The sequence below is a fragment of the Humulus lupulus genome, chromosome X (genome assembly GCF_963169125.1).
Source record: "Humulus lupulus chromosome X, drHumLupu1.1, whole genome shotgun sequence".
NCBI classification, from domain to species: domain Eukaryota; kingdom Viridiplantae; phylum Streptophyta; class Magnoliopsida; order Rosales; family Cannabaceae; genus Humulus; species Humulus lupulus.
The window spans coordinates 206,995,448-207,014,102 of record NC_084802.1 but is presented as its reverse complement, the minus strand read 5'-3'; the positions used below and the strand labels follow the sequence as shown (position 1 = coordinate 207,014,102).

General features: G+C 37.5%; 2 protein-coding genes across 7 annotated transcripts; both read right to left on the bottom strand.

Moving 5' to 3' along the window:
* Window positions 1-1,821: 1,821 nt before the first annotated feature.
* On the bottom strand, window positions 1,822-4,640 carry LOC133803309 (28 kDa ribonucleoprotein, chloroplastic). 2 transcript variants are annotated; one of them, XM_062241304.1, is made up of 4 exons: window positions 4,152-4,640; window positions 3,907-4,005; window positions 3,063-3,350; window positions 1,822-2,063 (listed from the first exon to the last, which is right to left on the bottom strand). In XM_062241304.1, the coding sequence occupies exons 1-4, from the start codon at window positions 4,515-4,517 to the stop codon at window positions 1,920-1,922; spliced, it is 897 nt and encodes a 298-aa protein (XP_062097288.1). In that variant the 5' UTR covers window positions 4,518-4,640; the 3' UTR covers window positions 1,822-1,919. The 2 variants fall into 2 exon arrangements, with proteins under 2 accessions (XP_062097288.1, XP_062097289.1); XM_062241305.1 differs by lacking the exon at window positions 1,822-2,063 and adding an exon at window positions 2,691-2,920.
* Window positions 4,641-5,941: 1,301 nt separating this feature from the next.
* LOC133807365 (pentatricopeptide repeat-containing protein At4g31850, chloroplastic-like) lies at window positions 5,942-10,956 on the bottom strand. 5 transcript variants are annotated; one of them, XM_062245636.1, is made up of 5 exons: window positions 10,755-10,956; window positions 7,285-10,008; window positions 7,028-7,102; window positions 6,505-6,722; window positions 5,942-6,424 (listed from the first exon to the last, which is right to left on the bottom strand). In XM_062245636.1, exon 2 carries the CDS (start codon window positions 9,992-9,994, stop codon window positions 7,301-7,303), a length of 2,694 nt encoding a protein of 897 aa, XP_062101620.1. In that variant the 5' UTR covers window positions 9,995-10,008; window positions 10,755-10,956; the 3' UTR covers window positions 5,942-6,424; window positions 6,505-6,722; window positions 7,028-7,102; window positions 7,285-7,300. The 5 variants fall into 5 exon arrangements, with proteins under 5 accessions (XP_062101620.1, XP_062101619.1, XP_062101616.1 ...); XM_062245635.1 differs by lacking the exon at window positions 10,755-10,956 and having other exon boundaries at window positions 7,028-7,162; window positions 7,285-10,039; XM_062245632.1 differs by lacking the exon at window positions 10,755-10,956 and having other exon boundaries at window positions 7,285-10,039.
* Window positions 10,957-18,655: the final 7,699 nt, after the last annotated feature.

Below are 18,655 nucleotides of genomic sequence, written 5' to 3'. Positions count from 1 at the left end.
GATATTGCCCAATTCAATTAAAATCAAATCATCATCTGGTCCAGCAACCAACCCTATCTGGCTTATCTTTTTGTCACCTTGAACGTGGGTTTGGTTGATCACAGAGTTTTTTTGTTAGTATAGTACCATTCGAGGATATATTGCACTGACAATTAATTTGTTGCATATTTTTTGGTGAGTTAGATAACAATATTTGATAACACTAGGCTAGCCAATAAAGACATAACACTTTTGAATTTTTTATAATCTTTTGCCTCTCTTTTTACCACAATTAAGAAATAGACAAAAATGAGAAAAGTAGTCCAGAAAGTCTCAGGACACATTTTACCACAATAAATTAATTACTACTTTTCGTTGGTGGCACCTCAACATCAAATGAATGAAGTCTTTTTTTTACCATCTCTTTACGTTTGCTGGTATTTTTGGCTTCGTTAACATGAGTCATTAAGCGCTCATATATAGAAAATTGTTTCTTTCAAGCCATAAAATTATTTTGAATAATGGTATGGTAGCAGAAATTTCAATGCATCAAATAAACCCACCAGCTGGGTTGACTGACTACTTTCCTTCATTTGAAGAAAACTCTTTTCTTTTCACTAATTTCTAATTTAAAAATCATTGACCTAGAAGTGATTAAGGAGTGTTCTGTTCACTCAATCTTTATTATTTCCTCATTTCATGCATATTGAAAATAAACATCTGTCTGTATGTCCGAGATCGATGTATTGGATCAATATTGTCAAAATCAATCTATCACCAATATTTCTAGTGGTGTTATTTTACAAAAAAATTATAAAAAATCAAATAATATTTGAAGCTATCTAAAAAAAGGTATATTTGAAATATTTATAACAAATAACAAACAGAAATTAAACTTCTAAAAAAAATAGCGCAAATGAGCATATTATTTTGTATTTTCTAAAATTTTATTAATAATTTTTATATTTGTAGACAGATATCTATGATATGCTAACTAGGGGTGAGCATCTAAACCGGCAAACCGCGGCGACCGACCGCACTGCACCACACTACACCGCAAACCGCGGTGTCAAAAGTGGAATGGTTCGGTATGGTTTATATCTTAGCTAAACCGCGCGGTGCGTGGTTTGGCGGTGTAAAATTTTAGTTTGCACCACACCCCACCGTCATATATACCATTTTTTAGTAACCCAATCTAAAACTAGGACCCAACTTAAATTAGGAGCTCACTTAAATTAGAGTATAACCTTATTCTCTAACACATCATACACGACAACAACTCCTTCATCTCTCATCTCATTTGCGCCTCCTCCCTATCACCTCTCTATCTCACATATATTTTTTAACACACTTACACCGTGGAAAACCACCCAAACCACACTGCAAAAAATGGTTTGGTTTGGTCGGTTTGGTGCAACGAAATCACACCGCACGGTGTGTTCTAGCTACTACACTGCACTTGTGGCGTGGTACATTAAAAAGTGTTCAAACCGCCCAAATCACACCGTGCACCCCCCTAATGCTAACAATTTGTTTAGGATAAAAATGTATTATTGAACATTTTTGTATTTCTTAAAGTTTTATTAAAAGTTTTTATATATTCAAACAAATGTCTATGATATCTCTAACTTTTCTTTAAATTTCCATCAATATGAAAAATGTCTCCGATATTTCCATAATTAGAGTATATATTTCCATCAATATTTTCAACCTTGCCTGTGCTACAACCACCATGTTAGAAAAAGGTCTCTAGCTGATAGCAATTGAATGACATTATTTCGCTACAGGACTTTTCAAACTAATTTGGTAATTGATATAAAGTTTCAGAACTAACAAAAGAAAAAAAGCAAACACCAACAAGCTATATATAAACAAAAAACTTTAGGAGTGGAGCACTTACAGCTTGTCCTAACTTGGTTTAGCGATAAGACCAACCAATATTACCACATACAGAATGTAGATGGGATCAGCCCTTGCCCCCTCTTCAAACCCTGAACCCTCCCTAAATCAAGAAGAAGAAGAAGATTGGGGGCACAGAGTTTTGATATGCACAAACAAATAAAAGCCCAAGAGTGCAGACATCCCTGAAACATATAGGGCATTGTGGTGGTTTCAGGGACTTTTCTTAATTGAATACAAAAAGAAGAAAAAGAACCCAACAACAACAAATTCAACAAAAACAGCAAACAGAGCTCCAAAAACAATTTTCACCTTTCAGTTCCCTGGTTTACCTACATCTGCCAAGTAAGATCAAACTATCTACTGAGTAAAGAAATCAATAAGATCCAATGTACTTCAGGAAAGAAAGACAAACAGAAGTGAGGTTTTAACTGACTAAACACCATGAATTTACTACGGAGTGATTGAGGGCGATGCATAGGGAAGAAAGAAAAGGTATAGTTTTCAACATTTTTTCTAAACGTTTTACAAGCCATGCCTATCAGGAGTGTTTCTTGGATCACTAAAACTAACCTAAGCTGATAAGTGAATCTGCAAGATTTTTTGTAGATATGGATTTTGAAGAGCATACTAAAAGGAATGAGAGGTTCCCACTTAAAAAGGTAATTTATTGGTCTACACAATCAGCACACTACTCAACCACTGAAGTTAGAAGACTGAATGGCGGACTCAAATTAATGAAGGGTGTTATTAGCAATAGAGATATACTGACCTTAGATTAGAACCACTTATGAGTAAGAGGACTCACAACAAACTATTAACGGGGAAATTTTTTTATATAATATAAAATATATCATAACTACGAGATTACATTATGTCACCATTGACCAAAATCTGACATCTATACTTAATCAGCTATTTCTGCTGCTTCTACACCAGAGTTCAACTCCGGTGAAGTATCTTCAGATTCTGCACCCTCTATGGCTGGTTGTTTGACAAATTGTTTACTGCGTGCTACTCGAATCGGCCTTCCCATGAACAACTAGGGAAAAAAACTTATCAGGGAATCTCCATTTTAAAAGAGTCTTGTGAAATTTAGATGCAGTATAAAGATGCATTATAATTGGCCCGTGCTTATGTTCACAAGTTATAAATTTAATACAATATGAACAAAGCCAAATTACCTTTCCTTGAACAGAAGTTAGAGCTGCCTCAGCTTCTTTCTTGGATTTGAAGGACACAAATCCATATCCCAAGGACCTTCTTGGATTTTCATGGAATATAACTTCTGCAGAAACTACACTATGACCTTCATAGTTAAAGAACTCTTTGAGATCTTTAGCTCTTGCTTCAAATGACAAATTTGCAACAAACAAATTGAATGTCACTTCTGGCCTAGGTTGTGGAGGAGTGCCAACTTTCTTCTTTCTTGGTCTGGCATAGTCAAGTGTTATAACACGACCTTCCACTTCCTGTATCATTTGTTAAGAGGAAATAAAACTTCTTTTAGTAGAGAACACGACACAGAAAAGAGAAAGCAAATGTTACAACAAGTCCTCTATTAACTTGCTTATAAAATGAAGGAAAAGGAAACAAGATGGTAAAATAGACCCAAGTGTTAGACGCAGACAATGTGTCACGTCAGCACAAGGGTTTTGTGAAAGAATTTGGTAGAGTCCTGGACTAGAATTCACGTATTGAATTGCAGTACAAGGAGCCATTTTTCCAGTACATCTTGTGAGAAGTTCTTGTACATTAAGATTGTTAGCTATTTGGTTCTTCTTATATAAAGAAGGACAGTGCTAGGTAGATAGTAATAAATATTATCTAGTCCCCTTGGGAAAAAATGGAAGCGGTTACTTTTGTGAAGTGCCTATCTTTCGCAAAATGACCACAAAAGAATTTCGAGTTGCCATTTGTTTACACTTACGGTCGCTCGGTGGAAGTTAATTTGATAATCCAATTTTCTCAATATTGCCATCTTAGTTGTATAGATTCCTATGACACGTTGTTTAGAAATATGCTTACAGTGGATTGCAGATTATTGAGAGCGGCAAGAGCCTCCTCAGGCGAACCCATTGTAACAAATGCCAAGCCCCTGTTTCTGGTCTTGTTATACATAGAAAGCTAAGCCACCACAACAACAAAGCAACACAAACCCAGATCAGAAACACAAAAAATAACCAAAACCCTTCAAGGAAAACATTGAAATTCATACTAAATATGTAAAAAAAAAAAATTGGAAGTTATAATAATAAAATTGAAAAGCTCACCTCAACGTCTACAACAGTCCCGTACTTCTCAAAAAGAGCACGAATATCTTCTGGGGTATAATTCCAGGGCACGTTCTGGGCATATAATCTGTCTTTATAAACTTCCTCCTCGAGTTCTTCGCTTTCACTGGTAACACTCCCCGGAGAAGACTTAAGAGCTTGCTCTTGGGCGGTGGAAGAGAAATGGAGAACGAAATTGGTATTGATTCTTTTGGTAGTAACTGAAAGTTTAAGAGAGTTGCCAGAGATATGGGAATGTGAATGTAACTGAGTGTTGTCGGGGAAGGAAAGAGGAGTGAAAGGGAGCTGTCGTTCTATGGGAAAACATGTCGTAGCTGGGGAGCAAAGAAGGCGGAGCGAAGCCATAGATGCCAACTGTGAGCTTCGACTTCTCGAACTAGAAGAGAAGAGAAGAGAAGAGAAGGAGACTCGACTCGATTGAAGAACCCGGGTTGATGAGTTAAGTTAAGGTTTTGGATAAGAAAGTTTGGATTTTGGGGCCAATGCAACGCCGTCGTTTTTGTGTCGTAAAGAGGGTGTGGTAACAGTTTATTTGTTTTAATTTTTAACTTGTCTTTTTGTTTATGAACCAAGATGTCAATTGATTTTGTATCAAAAGAAACAGCAACAACAATTAAAGCTTCTAATATTTATATTTATATTCAACCATTAACACATTAATTTGTAAATTTGTAAAGAAAGAAAAGCTTGTGATATCTCTTCGAAATGGCAATGTTGCCTCCTTTCATTTCTTTGAAAACCTACCCACTACAATAATTGTTGTTCTAAATCTAATTATTAGTGTCATATCATATCGGTCCTTAATACAAAAATAATACATGGGAAAATTTAGATTGTGTAGAACTTAAAATTTCAATTCTTGAAGTCTCAAATTTTAGTATGGTCTAAAAAATACTAAAATTTAAGGTTATATACATACTAAACTTGAAGAACTCAAAAAAAAAAAATACTAAAATTTAAAAAAAAAAATCATCCTAAACACAATCGACAACCAAATGAAAATTAATGTCTCACACATTTTTTTATCAAATTTTATGTAAAAACCATTGAAATACTATTATTGGGCATCGTCTTTTGCCTCTAAAATCATGCTAAAAATGATGTTTAATGATAGTCCCATGAAACTTGATTTTAGAGGACAAAACAATGCTAAATACGATAATTAACGATGGTTCCATGAAACAATTTTTTTTTAAATGATGGGTGTTCCATAGGTGTTTCAATAGTGAGGGGATGGTGCTTTTATAGGTGCTTCAATGGTGTTAATGGTTGAGGTGAGTTTTTTTTTTATATTGATGGTCGTGGGTAGAATGAAGGAGAAAGGGAAAAGGGAATGAAAAAGTAGAGAGAATATGTTTGTTATCCCCAAAATTTCATATCAATGATGTGACAATCAGAAGTGACAATGCATGTGTTGACCAAGAGAAGTGCAAAGGATAGAAGATTACTTGCAGAGTCGTCATATCACTGGTCGGAAGAACATTGGCTGAAAAGATGGTTTTACCTGGTCAGGAAGTGATTTACCCAACCAGTTATGAATTTACCTTATCAGGGAGTGTTTTATCAGGGAGTGTTTTACCAACCAGCTACATCAGAAGGAAGACTCAGCTGACTAGCTATGTCATAATTAAGAAGTGTAACCGATCGGGTGTGTCATAGTCGCAAGAGTTAGCTTCCCGATGACTTTTCTACGAATCTCAGCAACAACTACAACCATAATTACCCGTAATTACCACAAGAATCTCTCGGATATCCCAATGTTAAGATGATAAAATAGAATCATTGATTTCATCATAATAATTCAAAGACTAAGATTTTATATTTAATTCAAGAAAGATCCAGAGGCTCTATCTAATGTAAGTTTATACGTAGGCAAAACACAGACTGTGTTAGTGTTTTGTGAAAGAATTTAGTAGAATTCTGGACTGAAATTCTCGTATTGAATTGTCGTACAAGGAACCATTTGTTTAGTACATCTTGTGAAAACTACTTGCACATCAATGAAGCTTGTGATTTTCAGAGCCAAAAAAAAAGCTTGTGATTTCTCTTTGAAATGGCATAGATGCATCCGTTCATTTCTTTGGAAACCTACCAACTACAATGGTTAATCTTATAGAGTAACATCATAACCGTCCTGGATAGAAATTACATGGCAAGGATGATGGGTGCAGTTTTGTTGTATCTACACCAGCAAAATCAATCTTCTTCTCAATTGGGCAATTAATCTTTGAAATAAACTTCCACTTGTTTGACTGCAAAAAGATAGATAAAACTTAAGACTGGATACAATACATGCCATAGAAAGTTACACAAAAACTAGAAAAAATTTCACCATAGTTTGATGCGCTGCTTCCATGCTTTCTGCTAGAACCATGGTGGTTTCTTTCTTTCTAGCAAATTGTTCTCTTCAAAGAGAACCTACACCTGCACATAGCTCACGTATCATAGCAAAACACAGAGGAACAGAGACGGCAAATTTCGGCATCAGGAGTGTTTCTAAGGCAAAACTCAGAATTTCCATCGAGATTGCTATCGTTCTTCAATTACAAACTGCATAGAAGATTACAGTACACATGTGATGTTGCGAACTTGCGAAAGGTCTTTCAATTAACAATAATATTAGAATGTCTCTTTTTGATAATTTGGTGTATTCTTTTTTTCCTCTACTAAGTGATTCTTCACCACAAACTGAGTTTTGGAGGAAATTGTAATATTAAGACACCCAAGAAAACACATAGTAATGAATACACTCTGAAACTAATACAAACAGAGTGAAATTGATGATGAGAACTCTGTTAAATATTTCATCAAATATTAAGGCAGACTGCTAGTTATCTACAGGGATTAGTAATCACATTTGCAAACCTTCATTACAAAACTAGTCAGAATTCCAATTTGCAAATGAACAACATCCCTCGAACCATTTGGTCCTGAAAATGGTAAGTTTGCAGGACAATCTGAAATAAGATATTTCTTAAAGGAAAATATACCTACAAACGGTCAAACAAAGTTTCAGCGAAGAAAATATTAATTTAGTAGAACAGACTAGAATTAAAGGGGGGAAAACATTTGAATCAGGTGTTGTAAATGAAGTTATTCAAGGGAATTATACCTTTACAGTTCAGAAATTAGGAAGTTGTGCAAACGTTCGCATTCGGGTCGCAGCCACCACCTATCATTTTCTTGTAAATTGCATAAGCATGGTCTGGATTCCCTGAGATGTTGTAGGCTTGAATTAGAGCATTGTAGGTGAAAACATCAGGTTCAAGACCCTTAAGCTGAAGTTCTTCATATACACTCACTGCTTCATCCACCATTCCCACGATACCAAGATTGAGTATAAGTTTGTTGTATGTTATAAGATCAGGAAGAATTCCTCTGCTCTGCATTTCAGTGTAGAGTGATAGAGCTTCTTCTATCCTCCGTGATCTTCCAAGTGCATCAATCAAAAGTTTAAAACAAACTGAATTAAGACTAAGGCCAGACTGTTTTAGTTCCTCAAAGTAATACAGAGCATCATCAATTTTTCCTAAAAGGCAGAGAGAATTCACAAGAATCGTGTAAGTCTTCAAGTCTGGTCTTATTCCTTCCTTAACCATTCTTTTAAATAACTGATTGACAGTTTTCACGTCTCCAGTTTTCCCAAACCCATTCATAAGAATATTCAAAATTGCACAGTTAGGTTTGCATCCATATTCTGCCATCTCCTCGAAGAAATGCATAGCTTTGTCATGAAATCCTGACTTAAAAAGCCCATCAATGAGTGGACCGTATGTATGAGAGGAGGGGGAGAAATCACGACCTACATGATCATAGTAGAAATCGATAGCCTCGTCAACACTATTAAATTTCACTAAACTAGAAATGAGAATATTATATGTGACTGTGTTAGGCTTGCGTCCACTACTACACATCTCTTCATATAATCTGAAGAGTTCAGTGATTTTATATGCCAAGGAAACTGGCACCTTATCATTCTTACAGAAGCGATCCAGGATAGTGCTAAAAGTTCTTGTGTTTGAAGGACTACCATGCTCTAACATACTCACAAATATTTGAAGTGATTTTTGGACTTGACCTTCTTTCATTAAATCAGCAAGTAATGTGTTGAAGATGTCAACTGAGGGAGTGAGTTTCATGTCTTTCAGTCCATAAAACAATTGCCATGCTTCATCTCCTCGATCATTCTTGAAAAGCATGTCAATCAAATAATTAAATATGAATAAATTAGGCTCACACCCTTGTTTCACCATCTCAGAAAGTAACTTAATGGCTTCATCTACTCTCCCTGCCTTACCATAGCACCGCATCATCAGGTTGTAAGTCAACGAATCAGGAGAAAGACCACTAATTTTTATCCCATCAAAAATTTCTTTTGCTTCTTGAACTCTCCCTGTTTCAACAAGACTATTTAAAGAAGCATTGCATGCTACTACAGTTGGAACAATGCCTTTACTTTTCATCTCCTCAAAGGTCTCAATAGCTTTAACAGAATCACCAGACTTTCCATAGTAGTCAATGAAAATGGTGTATGTACAAGCAGTAGGCATGACACCCAGAGATTCCATGCTACTGAAAAGTTTTAGAGCCGCATCCAATCTACTTGCCCTTAGTAGCCCTCCAATCAAGGTGTTGTAAGTATGAGGATTTGGTGAGATCCCATTCTTCTTCATGACACCCATAGTATCAAATGCTTTGTCAACATTGCCTGCTTTGCATAAAGCATCAATAAGAATAGTGAATGTAACTACATCATGAGCAAAACCATCAGCTTCCATATCATCCCAAATTTGTTTAAGACTTTCCAATTCTCCACAATCACTTAACCTGTCCAACAATTTAATGTAAGTTACACGATCAGGTTTGTGGCTGCTAGCTTTCATCTCTACAAACAACGCCTTTGCATGACCAAGTTTACCTGCGTTACAAAGAGCATCAATGAGAACTGTATAAGTAATAACAGTTGGCTCACATCCCTCTTTGTCCATTCTCTTCAATACATCATAAGCTTCATCAATTTTCCCGGCCCTTCCAAGAGCTCTAATGCATATGTTAAAAGTATATATATTAGGCCTCAATCCCAAATGTTCCATCTCTTCTAACAAACCCATTACAGTTTGAGTATCCCTTCGCTTTCCAAAGGCAACCATAAGTGCTGAATAAGTCTTCAAGCCTGGCTTAATCCCTTCCATGACCATTCTGTTGTAAACCTCCAAAGCCTCCCTACAAAATCCTGATTGGAGAAGCAAATAGATCAATCCGTTATATGAATACGCATTCAAAACGAACCCAGCCTTTCTCATCTTTTCAAGCGCAATTGGTGCTTGTCGAATTCCACCCCTCATGTAAAGAGCTTCAAAAATAGCAAGATAAGTGTTCAAGCTTCGGTGAACTATTTTCTTTTGCATGAAATCAAAAACAGCAGCCATATCCTCTACCCTTTTATGAGTCACCAAGACTTCAAGCATGTAATTGCATGTTTCAGTGGTGTGAACAACATAAGGTAACCCAGCAACAGCCATAAAATATGAAAAAGCAAACTTTGGGTCCGTTGTAGACTTAAGAGCTTTTATAACCTCTTCTGAAGATGTCACAACTTTATTCTTCTCCTTGGCCAGTTCCTCCCCTTCTTTTGGAATTTTCATAACAAACCCACGAAAACCCATTTGTGTTCTCCTCAATGTCGATCTGTTTCCCAAGTTCCCATATGTGCAAACCTTCAAATTCCCAAAGTTTCTTCCTTTAAATGACTCTCTATGACTCGAAGCAGCTATTACAGTCTCTGTAAAAGCACAAGTATAACAGAAACTACTACAATACATACTCGAGGAGCAACCTGTTAACAGACCCATCGAAAGAACTAGAAATCATTAAATTCGAATAAAATAAAAATTTAGGTTATTAGAAATGGTGTCAAGAACTAAAACGAAGAAAAATAAATCATGGGGACAGAGCATTATATAGCACGAGCCATTAAATTTCAACCACAAAAGAATATGGCAAACAATTGGCCTAACATTTTCATTATCCAATCAAGAGACAGAAATAAGGATCCAAGCATAGGAAGCAAAAGCTTGTGTACAAATTAATGATCATTCTTTTAATTTAAGTTGATTTTGGTTAGAACTTAGAAACGAAAATAATATCTATCAGCTAAAAAATATTATAATGGCAGAGAATATATAAACTACCAATTCATCATACAAAAAGTATATATAAATAAATAAAAATAAAAATAAAAACAAAAAGTGTCATTTGACAAAGGATCAAAACCATTCAAATATTGGGAATTTGAGAACAATATGAGAATAGTTTTTTGAAAATGCCCAAGTCAAAAGCCATTGCCTCTGCCATTAAACAAGCTGAAAAGCTCTAATGAAAGATTACAACTTTGATATCCAATTCAAGTTATCCAACATTTACATGAATATATATATATATATATATGTGTGTGTGTGTGTGTGTGGCATTCAGTGTTAAACAAGGTTTAAAGACAAAAGAAACTACAAGCTCAGGTATTGATATTGAACAATCTCAGAGGTATTTTCAGTAAGCGAGTAATTAGCAGTAGTAGTAGAATACCTTGTGGCTGGTGGAAGCAAACCCAAAAGGGGGAGGGAGACCCAGAGGCGGAGTGGGGTGGGACGCCGTCGACAGAGACTGGTGGCGAATACTCAACGCCAAAAGCCAGAGTCGTGGCTGAGACTGGTTGTGCTGATGACTATTGAGTACCGGAATCGTGTGGACTGGGTCCGCTGAGAGTTAGAGTTAGTGAAGTGATATGGGAAAAAGAAAGGGGGTTATTTTTGGTAAGAGGTGGAAAAAAAGAAAAAGTTGAGGATAGGGCTTAACATAAAATTCGAAAAGTAAAAAAAAACTATACCAATTTTTTCGAATATTGAAAAAATCAAAACTAATTAAACCGAATACAACAAAAAACTATTAACGTGTAAGTTAATTATGTTTTCAAACTTTCAAATTTGTGAATATAATTATGTTATAAGTATTTATGTTTTAAAAAAAACACCAAAATGGATTCCAATAATCCAAAAATTTTAGTTTTTTTTTTTAACTAAAACTTTCTAAAAAATTATAACCGACCAAACTGCGGTCCAAATCAGTCGGTTTTTTTCTTTAATTGGTTTAGACGGTCGGTTTTTGAATTGCATCAATCCTAACCGAAAACTGAATTCTGAATTTAATAATATGAAAAAATTGTCCAAACCGACCGATGCTCAACCTAATTGAGGACGGAAAATTTTAAGAAACTATTAAATTATTTTTATCTACTAATTCTAAATGAATATTTGTCAAGAAAAATGGCCAATATAAATTAAAATAACACAAATATTTTTTGTTTTATAAATTATAGATTTTTTTATTAAGTATATTGGATATAAGTAGGGAAGTACTATATTTTAGAAAAGGTATACATGTAAATCTTTCAGTAATCCCAATCTTTTTTATATGAAGTTGTATATTTTAGATATTAATGATATTCTACAAATTTTTAGTAAGTTATGAATAAATTAGGGTGTTAAATTTGGATTCAAATAACATATTGTATGCATACTTCTTTTATTTTATACGCGTGTGTGAAATACATTGTTTGAGAGAGTATATAAGGGTATTGGTTTGTCAGGTGGAGAAAGATGTGACGAGGGATAGAGGTCAATTGTCATGTCGGAGCCAGGACATATCTCCCTCCTCCAATTTTTATCATAATAGAAATATTTTTGCCAAGTAATTTTATTTTATGTCAAATATGGTATAATTGTATTTAATGCCCCCTTTTTCAATTTAAAAGCCTATAATAAACCTATAGAAATTATTAGTGTAGTTAAAATAATGTAGCTGATCATGATAAATAACCTAGTGATCAACCACAAAACCATGATTTTCCATTGTAGATGATTTAATCCAGTTTGGTTTGATGAGTATATCTTACTTGGTTGACAATGAGATTATAATAAAGTAATTTCAAAAGTTGTGGTATCTTTTAATATGATCGAAATCTAATAAAAATATTATTTTGAATATTATTTCAGCTATTGTTGTGATTCTGACTCGTATTATAATTGGCCCAGTCCGAGAAATTTGTGGTGCGATATCTTATAGTAAAACAAATATTGAGAAAAATTGAGGCGTTGTGATTGTAGCGAAGAGATCAAACTAATAGGCTCCTCTCATTTAGCTGCATATTGTAATACTTCCATTTTGTGCTATTCATTTTTACATAATAAATGTTTTATTCTCTACCCATGGTTTTTTGTCTTTTCAAAAAGGTTTCAACATAAAATGTGTGTTTTCTTTTTTCTTTTCTTGTTTATTCATTTTTTTCTATGATGTAATGTAACTTTTATTGAAGAAAAAAAAAATTATTATGGCCCCAAAACAAAAATCGTGGTTACGCGCATATTGATTGTAAAGAAAAAGATAAACATGAACAAAGATGTGTTTTATTTGAATGATCTGACGGTCAGTATGGAAGGGATTTCATCAGACGGTTGGCAGATTTTGTCAACAGAGGAATGCCTCCAATAATTAGATTATTAAATAAGTTTTATAAGTGTATAAAATCGGTGGTGGTCATATCTAGAACATGTTTTTATTTTTATTTTTTAAAATATAATATTTTTAATTTAATGTATAGTTTTAGATGAGTTGTGCACATTTTTTAGTGGGTTGGAAAAAATTTCTATTTTTTTATTGTAAAAACAATAATAATAAAAAACCTAGATTTGACTTTGAGGTAAACTCATACACGTTAGCAATTTGAAACGTTATCTCACTTACATTATTAGTGTGATTTTTATATAAATAAATATCTATTGTTTCAATATGTTTTTTGTTTTTGAGAGATATTGTTTCAATCTGTTGAAATAAATGTAATCTTTTAATATCTTATATTATAATACAAATGTTATTAAATTATTTAAATTTGAGACGGTAGGAAAATCTCAATTTGGAATATGTGGATAGGCACCAAAGACGTTTTCCTTAATTTTTAATATACTTGTTTGAAAATTGAAAGCATATTATCTCTATTTGAAAATTTGGAATAAAAAAAATGATAACGGTTAAATAAAAATTAGGATAATAAGTTGTCATCGGCTACCAGTGGTCGAGCCGCGCCCTGTGCGCTAGTGTAACCCTTGGCACCCTTAGGCCGTTGGTTCACTAAATAACTTGCATGGCATAATACCATCATCTCAAGCATTTACAGTAGGGAGCTCTTAGTCTCGTCACATATATTCAACCAGGTGCAGTTTTCTTACCTTTGGTCTGTACGGTTATTGATTATGAGCGACACTCCTCAAGCATGATCCGTTCTCGAGCCTAAGCTTTTATCACCTAGTCACAACCAAGGTATAGGGTTCCATTAATATTCAAATATAGGTTTCCGATTACAAAACTAACTCCCGGGAATCCGAATTCCACCAAGCACGGTGGTGAAACCAATCCCGAGCATACTAGACCACATTCCCATGCCTAAAATCCCTAAAAGTTCAAGTGCATAACTAAGGGTTGCGGCCCTTGAAGCTTAGCCGCGGCCCTAGCCTCAAAACAGAACCAAGGACCACCCTGGGCAAAGGCACGCACCGCGGCCCTTGCTTTGGGCGCCGCGGCGCCCACCCTTGGCCGAGCCTCCTTGGCTTTTCTTCATCCTAGGGTCGCAGTGCTCTAGAACAGAGCCGCGGCCCTTCCCTTCGTGCCTAGAAAACCCACCATTTCTAACATCCAAACCTCACCTTAAACCATCCCAAAGCTCCCCAACTCATAACCAATTAATCCCAACACCTTTGGCATGACTTAAACAACATAATTCCACAGAAAACTCAGCCTAACACACACTAATCTTCTCTTTTCAATTTCTGAAACTCATGAGCTATAAACACTAAAACCAGCCATTCAAATCCAAGCCAAAACTTCTAAACCATGAATTGAAACTTGCATCTTCTGCTGATCCACTTCACCAAGCCAAAACCAAGCAAATTCCCAAGCTTTCCTCCTTAATTCTGTCTTTAAACATCAAAACCATATTTACCTCAAAACCCATAATTTTCTAACCACAGAAAAGGAAATTAAATGCTTACCTTAGCCCTGATTTAGTTCTTGATTAACTCTTGAGCTAATCCTCCAAATCCCCACCTCAATTCTCAGAAATTCCAGCTTGGTTCCCTTAAGATTTCTGTGTTCCTTTCTTTCCTTGTGTTTTCTTGAGAGAGAGAGAGAGAGAGAGAGTAGAGTTGAGAAAGAGTCGGTCTAATATTTCTGTCTACTGTTTCCTTAAGTTTATCTTACTTGCTAAGTTAATCCCAAGGCTCGAGGTGCCGGAACCGTCCCCGAGGGCAAAATGGTAAAATCCCCCAATATTCCCGCATAGATTTCCTAACCTCAAATATATCTCCATATATTTATTTTCATAGCCCAATAGTCTAAATAACTACCCGATACTTAAAATACCCCTGACTTATCCAAAGTCAGTTGTTAAGCCCTGTTGTGACTTTTCCCCGCTAACTAGCCCTAGGATCGCCTCGAGTCGTGCTCTGCAAACCCTCCCACATAATAATGTGGTTCTCACATTAATCACATATGTATATCATATTATCATCAATTATCATACAAACATTATTAATCATATATTTACACATTTAAATCACGTTTAATCCAGTAATGCCCTCCTGTCACACTAATCAAGGCCCTTAAGCCTCATTAGCGAATTTGGGGTCGTTACAACTATCCCCTCCTAATGAGAATTTCGTCCTTGAAATTTACCTGAATAACTCGGGATACTGATCCCGCATCGCTGTCTCTAACTCCCAAGTCGCTTCCTCGACACAATACCTTCACTAGCGGTATCATCTTATTTTGCAAGACCTTGTTCTTCCGATCCAAAATCTGAACTGGTTGCTCCTCATAGGACAAGTCTGTCTGTAACTCCAAGTCCTCATACTTCAACACATGTGTTGTATCAGAAACATACTTCCGCAACATGGAGACATGGAACACATTATGAACTCCTGATAGTGACGGTGGCAAAGCCAATCTATAAGCCACTGTCCAATCCTCTCTAGGATCTCAAAAGGTCCAACAAATCGAGGGCTCAAATTGCCCTTCACTCCAAACCTCCTCACACCTCTCAATGGTGAAACTCGCAGAAACACGTGGTCCCCAACCTGGAACTCCACGTTCTTACGCTTAGGGTCAGTGTAGCTTTTCTGCCTACTCTGCGAGGCAAGCATTCTTGCTCGAATCTTCTCAATAGCCTCATTGGTCTTTTGAACCGTGTCTGGTCCTAAGTACCTCCTCTCACCCATCTCATCCCAGTGAATAGGTGATCTGCACTTTCTTCCATATAACATCTCATAAGGAGCCACTCCAATCATGGACTGATAACTGTTGTTATATGAAAATTCGATCAACGGAAGATACTTACTCCATGAACCCTCGAAGTCAATCACACATTCCCTAAGCATGTCCTCCAATACCTGAATCGTCCTCTCAGACTGTCCATCAGTCTGAGGATGAAAAGCTGTGCTAAACTTCAGCTGAGTCCCCATGGCTCTCTGCAGAGCTCCCCAAAACTTGGAGGTAAAGATAGGGTCTCGATTAGATACAATAGACTTTGGAACCCCATGGAGATGAACTATCTCCCTCACATACAGCTCTGCATACTGTTCCACTGAATAAGTCGACCTCACTGGCAGAAAATGACCTGACTTGGTGTATCTGTCCACTATTACCCACACCGAGTCATGAAGTCCAACTGTCCTGGGTAGTCCTCCCACGAAATGCATCGTAATATCCTCCCATTTCCACTCTGGGATACCCAAAGGCTGAAACAATCCCGCTGGTCGCTGATGCTCAGCCTTAACCTGCTGACATGTCAAACATCTAGACACATACTCTACCACATCCTTCTTCATCCCGGGCCACCAATACAATGACCGCAGATCTTGATACATCTACGTGGTGCCCGGATGAAGTGAGTATGGCGTAGTGTGAGACTCATCCAGTATCGCTCGTCTGATCCCCTCATCTGTCGGAACACAAATCTGCCCCTGATACCGAAGCAAACCTGTCTCAGAAACAGAATAATCCTTAGTTGTTCCCGCTAAAACCTGCTGCCTAGTTTCCTGCAACTGCACATCTGCCAACTGACCCTCCTTGACCCGCTCTAACAGGGTCGACTGCAAAGTAATATTGGCTAACTGGCCTACCACCAGTTCTATCCTTGCCCTGACCATCTCATCAGCTAATTCCCTCGAGATCTGGGTGGAACTATACAACTGCCCTGGGCCCCTCCAGTTCAATGCATCTGCCACCATGTTGGCTTTCCCAGGATGGTAAAGAATGTCACAGTCATAATCCTTAACCAACTCCAACCAACGTCTTTGCCTCATATTCAGATCCTTCTGGGTAAAGAAATACTTCAGACTCTTATGATCAGTGTATATATCGCACTTCTCCCCATACAGATAGTGACGCCACACCTTCAGTGCGAATACCACTGCTGCTAACTCCAAATCGTGAGTCGGATACTGCTGTTCATACTCCTTCAGCTGCCGAGATGCATAGGCTATAACTTTCTCATTCTGCATCAACACGCAGCCTAAACCCATCCTCGACGCCTCACAATAGAACACAAACTTTCCTTCCTCTGAAGGAAGACTCAACACAGGTGCAGAAATAAGTCGTTGCTTCAATTCTTGAAAGCTGTTCTCACACTTCTCTGTCCAAACAAACTTCTGATCCTTTCTTGTCAATTCTATCATTGGTGAAGAAATCTTCGAGAACCCTTCAACGAATCGTCTGTAATAACCAGCCAACCCAAGGAAACTCCGCACCTCCGAGGCGTTCCTTGGCCTTGGCCAATCCCTTACTGCTTCAACCTTGGACGGATCCACCTTAATCCCTTCTTCCCTAACTATGTGTCCAAGGAAAGTCACCTCCGGCAACCAAAACTCACACTTCTTAAACTTAGCGTACAACTGATGCTCCCTCAACCTCTGCAAAACCTGTCGGAGATGCTGCTCATGCTCTGCCTCTAAACTGGAGTAAACCAAGATGTCATCGATGAAGACAATGACAAATTGATCCAAGAAGTCCTTGAACACCCTATTCATTAAGTCCATAAAAGCTGCTGGGGCATTGGTCAGACCAAAATACATGACCAAGAACTCATAATGCCCATACCGTGTCCGGAAAGCTGTCTTTGGTATATCTTCATCTTTGATCCTCAGCTGGTGATAACCAGATCGAAGATCAATCTTTGAGAACACCGTCTTACCCTGTAGCTGATCAAACAAGTCATCAATCCTTGGTAGAGGGTACTTATTCTTAATAGTCAACTTTTTCAATTCTCTGTAATCTATGCACATCCTCAAAGTCCCATCCTTCTTCTTGACGAACAACACTGGAGTACCCCATGGAGAGTAACTAGGCCTGATGAATCCCAAATCCAGAAGTTCTTGCAACTGTATTTTCAACTCTTTCAGTTCCACCGGTGCCATTCTGTACGGTGTCCTTGATACTGGTTCTGTCCCTGGTGCCAACTCAATCTCAAACTGAATCTCCTTGCGCGGCGACAACACTGGAAGATCATCAGGAAATACATCCAAAAACTTACACACCAATCTGGTCTCTCCCGACCCTGCTGGCATAACTCTAGCAGTATCCACTACATTAGCCAGAAAACCTATGCATCCCCCCTGCAACAAGTCTCTGGCTCTCAATGCTGAAATCATGGGAATGCGGGGTCCAGACACTGCACCCACAAAGACAAAAGGGTCCTCGCCCTCAGGCTCAAAAGTAACCATCTTCTTCCTGCAATCAATCGTAGCCCTTATATCTAGCCAACCAGTCCATCCCCAGAATCATATCGAAATCCTCCAAATCTAACTCAATCAGATCCACCGAGAGTTCCCTACTATCAACCATCACTGGCAGTGCCTTAATCCATCTCCTAGAAACTACCAACTCCCCTGTAGGCAATAAAGTCCCAAACCCTGCAGTCCGATACTCACTAGGTCTACACAATCTATTAATCACCCTACTAGAAACAAAAGAATGTGTAGCACCAGAATCAATCAATACTGTAAAAGGAAAGCCAGCACTAGAAAGCTGACCTGTCACTACCGAGGGACTAGCCTCGGCCTCTGCCTGAGTCAAGGTGAATACTCGAGCTGGAGTCAAGCTATCCACCTTTCCTGCTTCACCTTTCTTCACCGTTGGGCAGTATTTCCTGAGATGCCCTACTGCACCACACACGAAACATGCCTTGGCCCGACACTCGCCCAGATGGCGTCTTCTACACCTCGGGCACTCTGGATAGGTCCGCCATGCCTCCCTGCCACCCTGACGGCCTCCCTGACCACCCCGACCCCTCCTATCAGGACCAGCAGTGGTCGAAGTGTTAGGAGTCATTCTCTTAAAGTCGATGGGGCCTCCGCCCCTACTTGTCCCTGAATAAGGAGGCA

What these genes read in the sequence shown, in the direction of transcription:
- LOC133803309 (XM_062241304.1), bottom strand. Translation starts at nt 4,517, where the DNA reads ATGGCTTCGCTCCGCCTTCTTTGCTCCCCAGCTACGACATGTTTTCCC. An exon ending in GGACTGTTGTAGACGTTGAG is followed by an intron (nt 4,006 to 4,151) that starts GTGAGCTTTTCA and finishes GTGGTGGCTTAG; the next exon opens with CTTTCTATGTATAACAAGAC. An exon ending in TAACTTCTGTTCAAGGAAAG is followed by an intron (nt 2,064 to 3,062) that starts GTAATTTGGCTT and finishes TATATGTTTCAG; the next exon opens with GGATGTCTGCACTCTTGGGC.
- LOC133807365 (XM_062245635.1), bottom strand. Translation starts at nt 10,024, where the DNA reads ATGGGTCTGTTAACAGGTTGCTCCTCGAGTATGTATTGTAGTAGTTTC.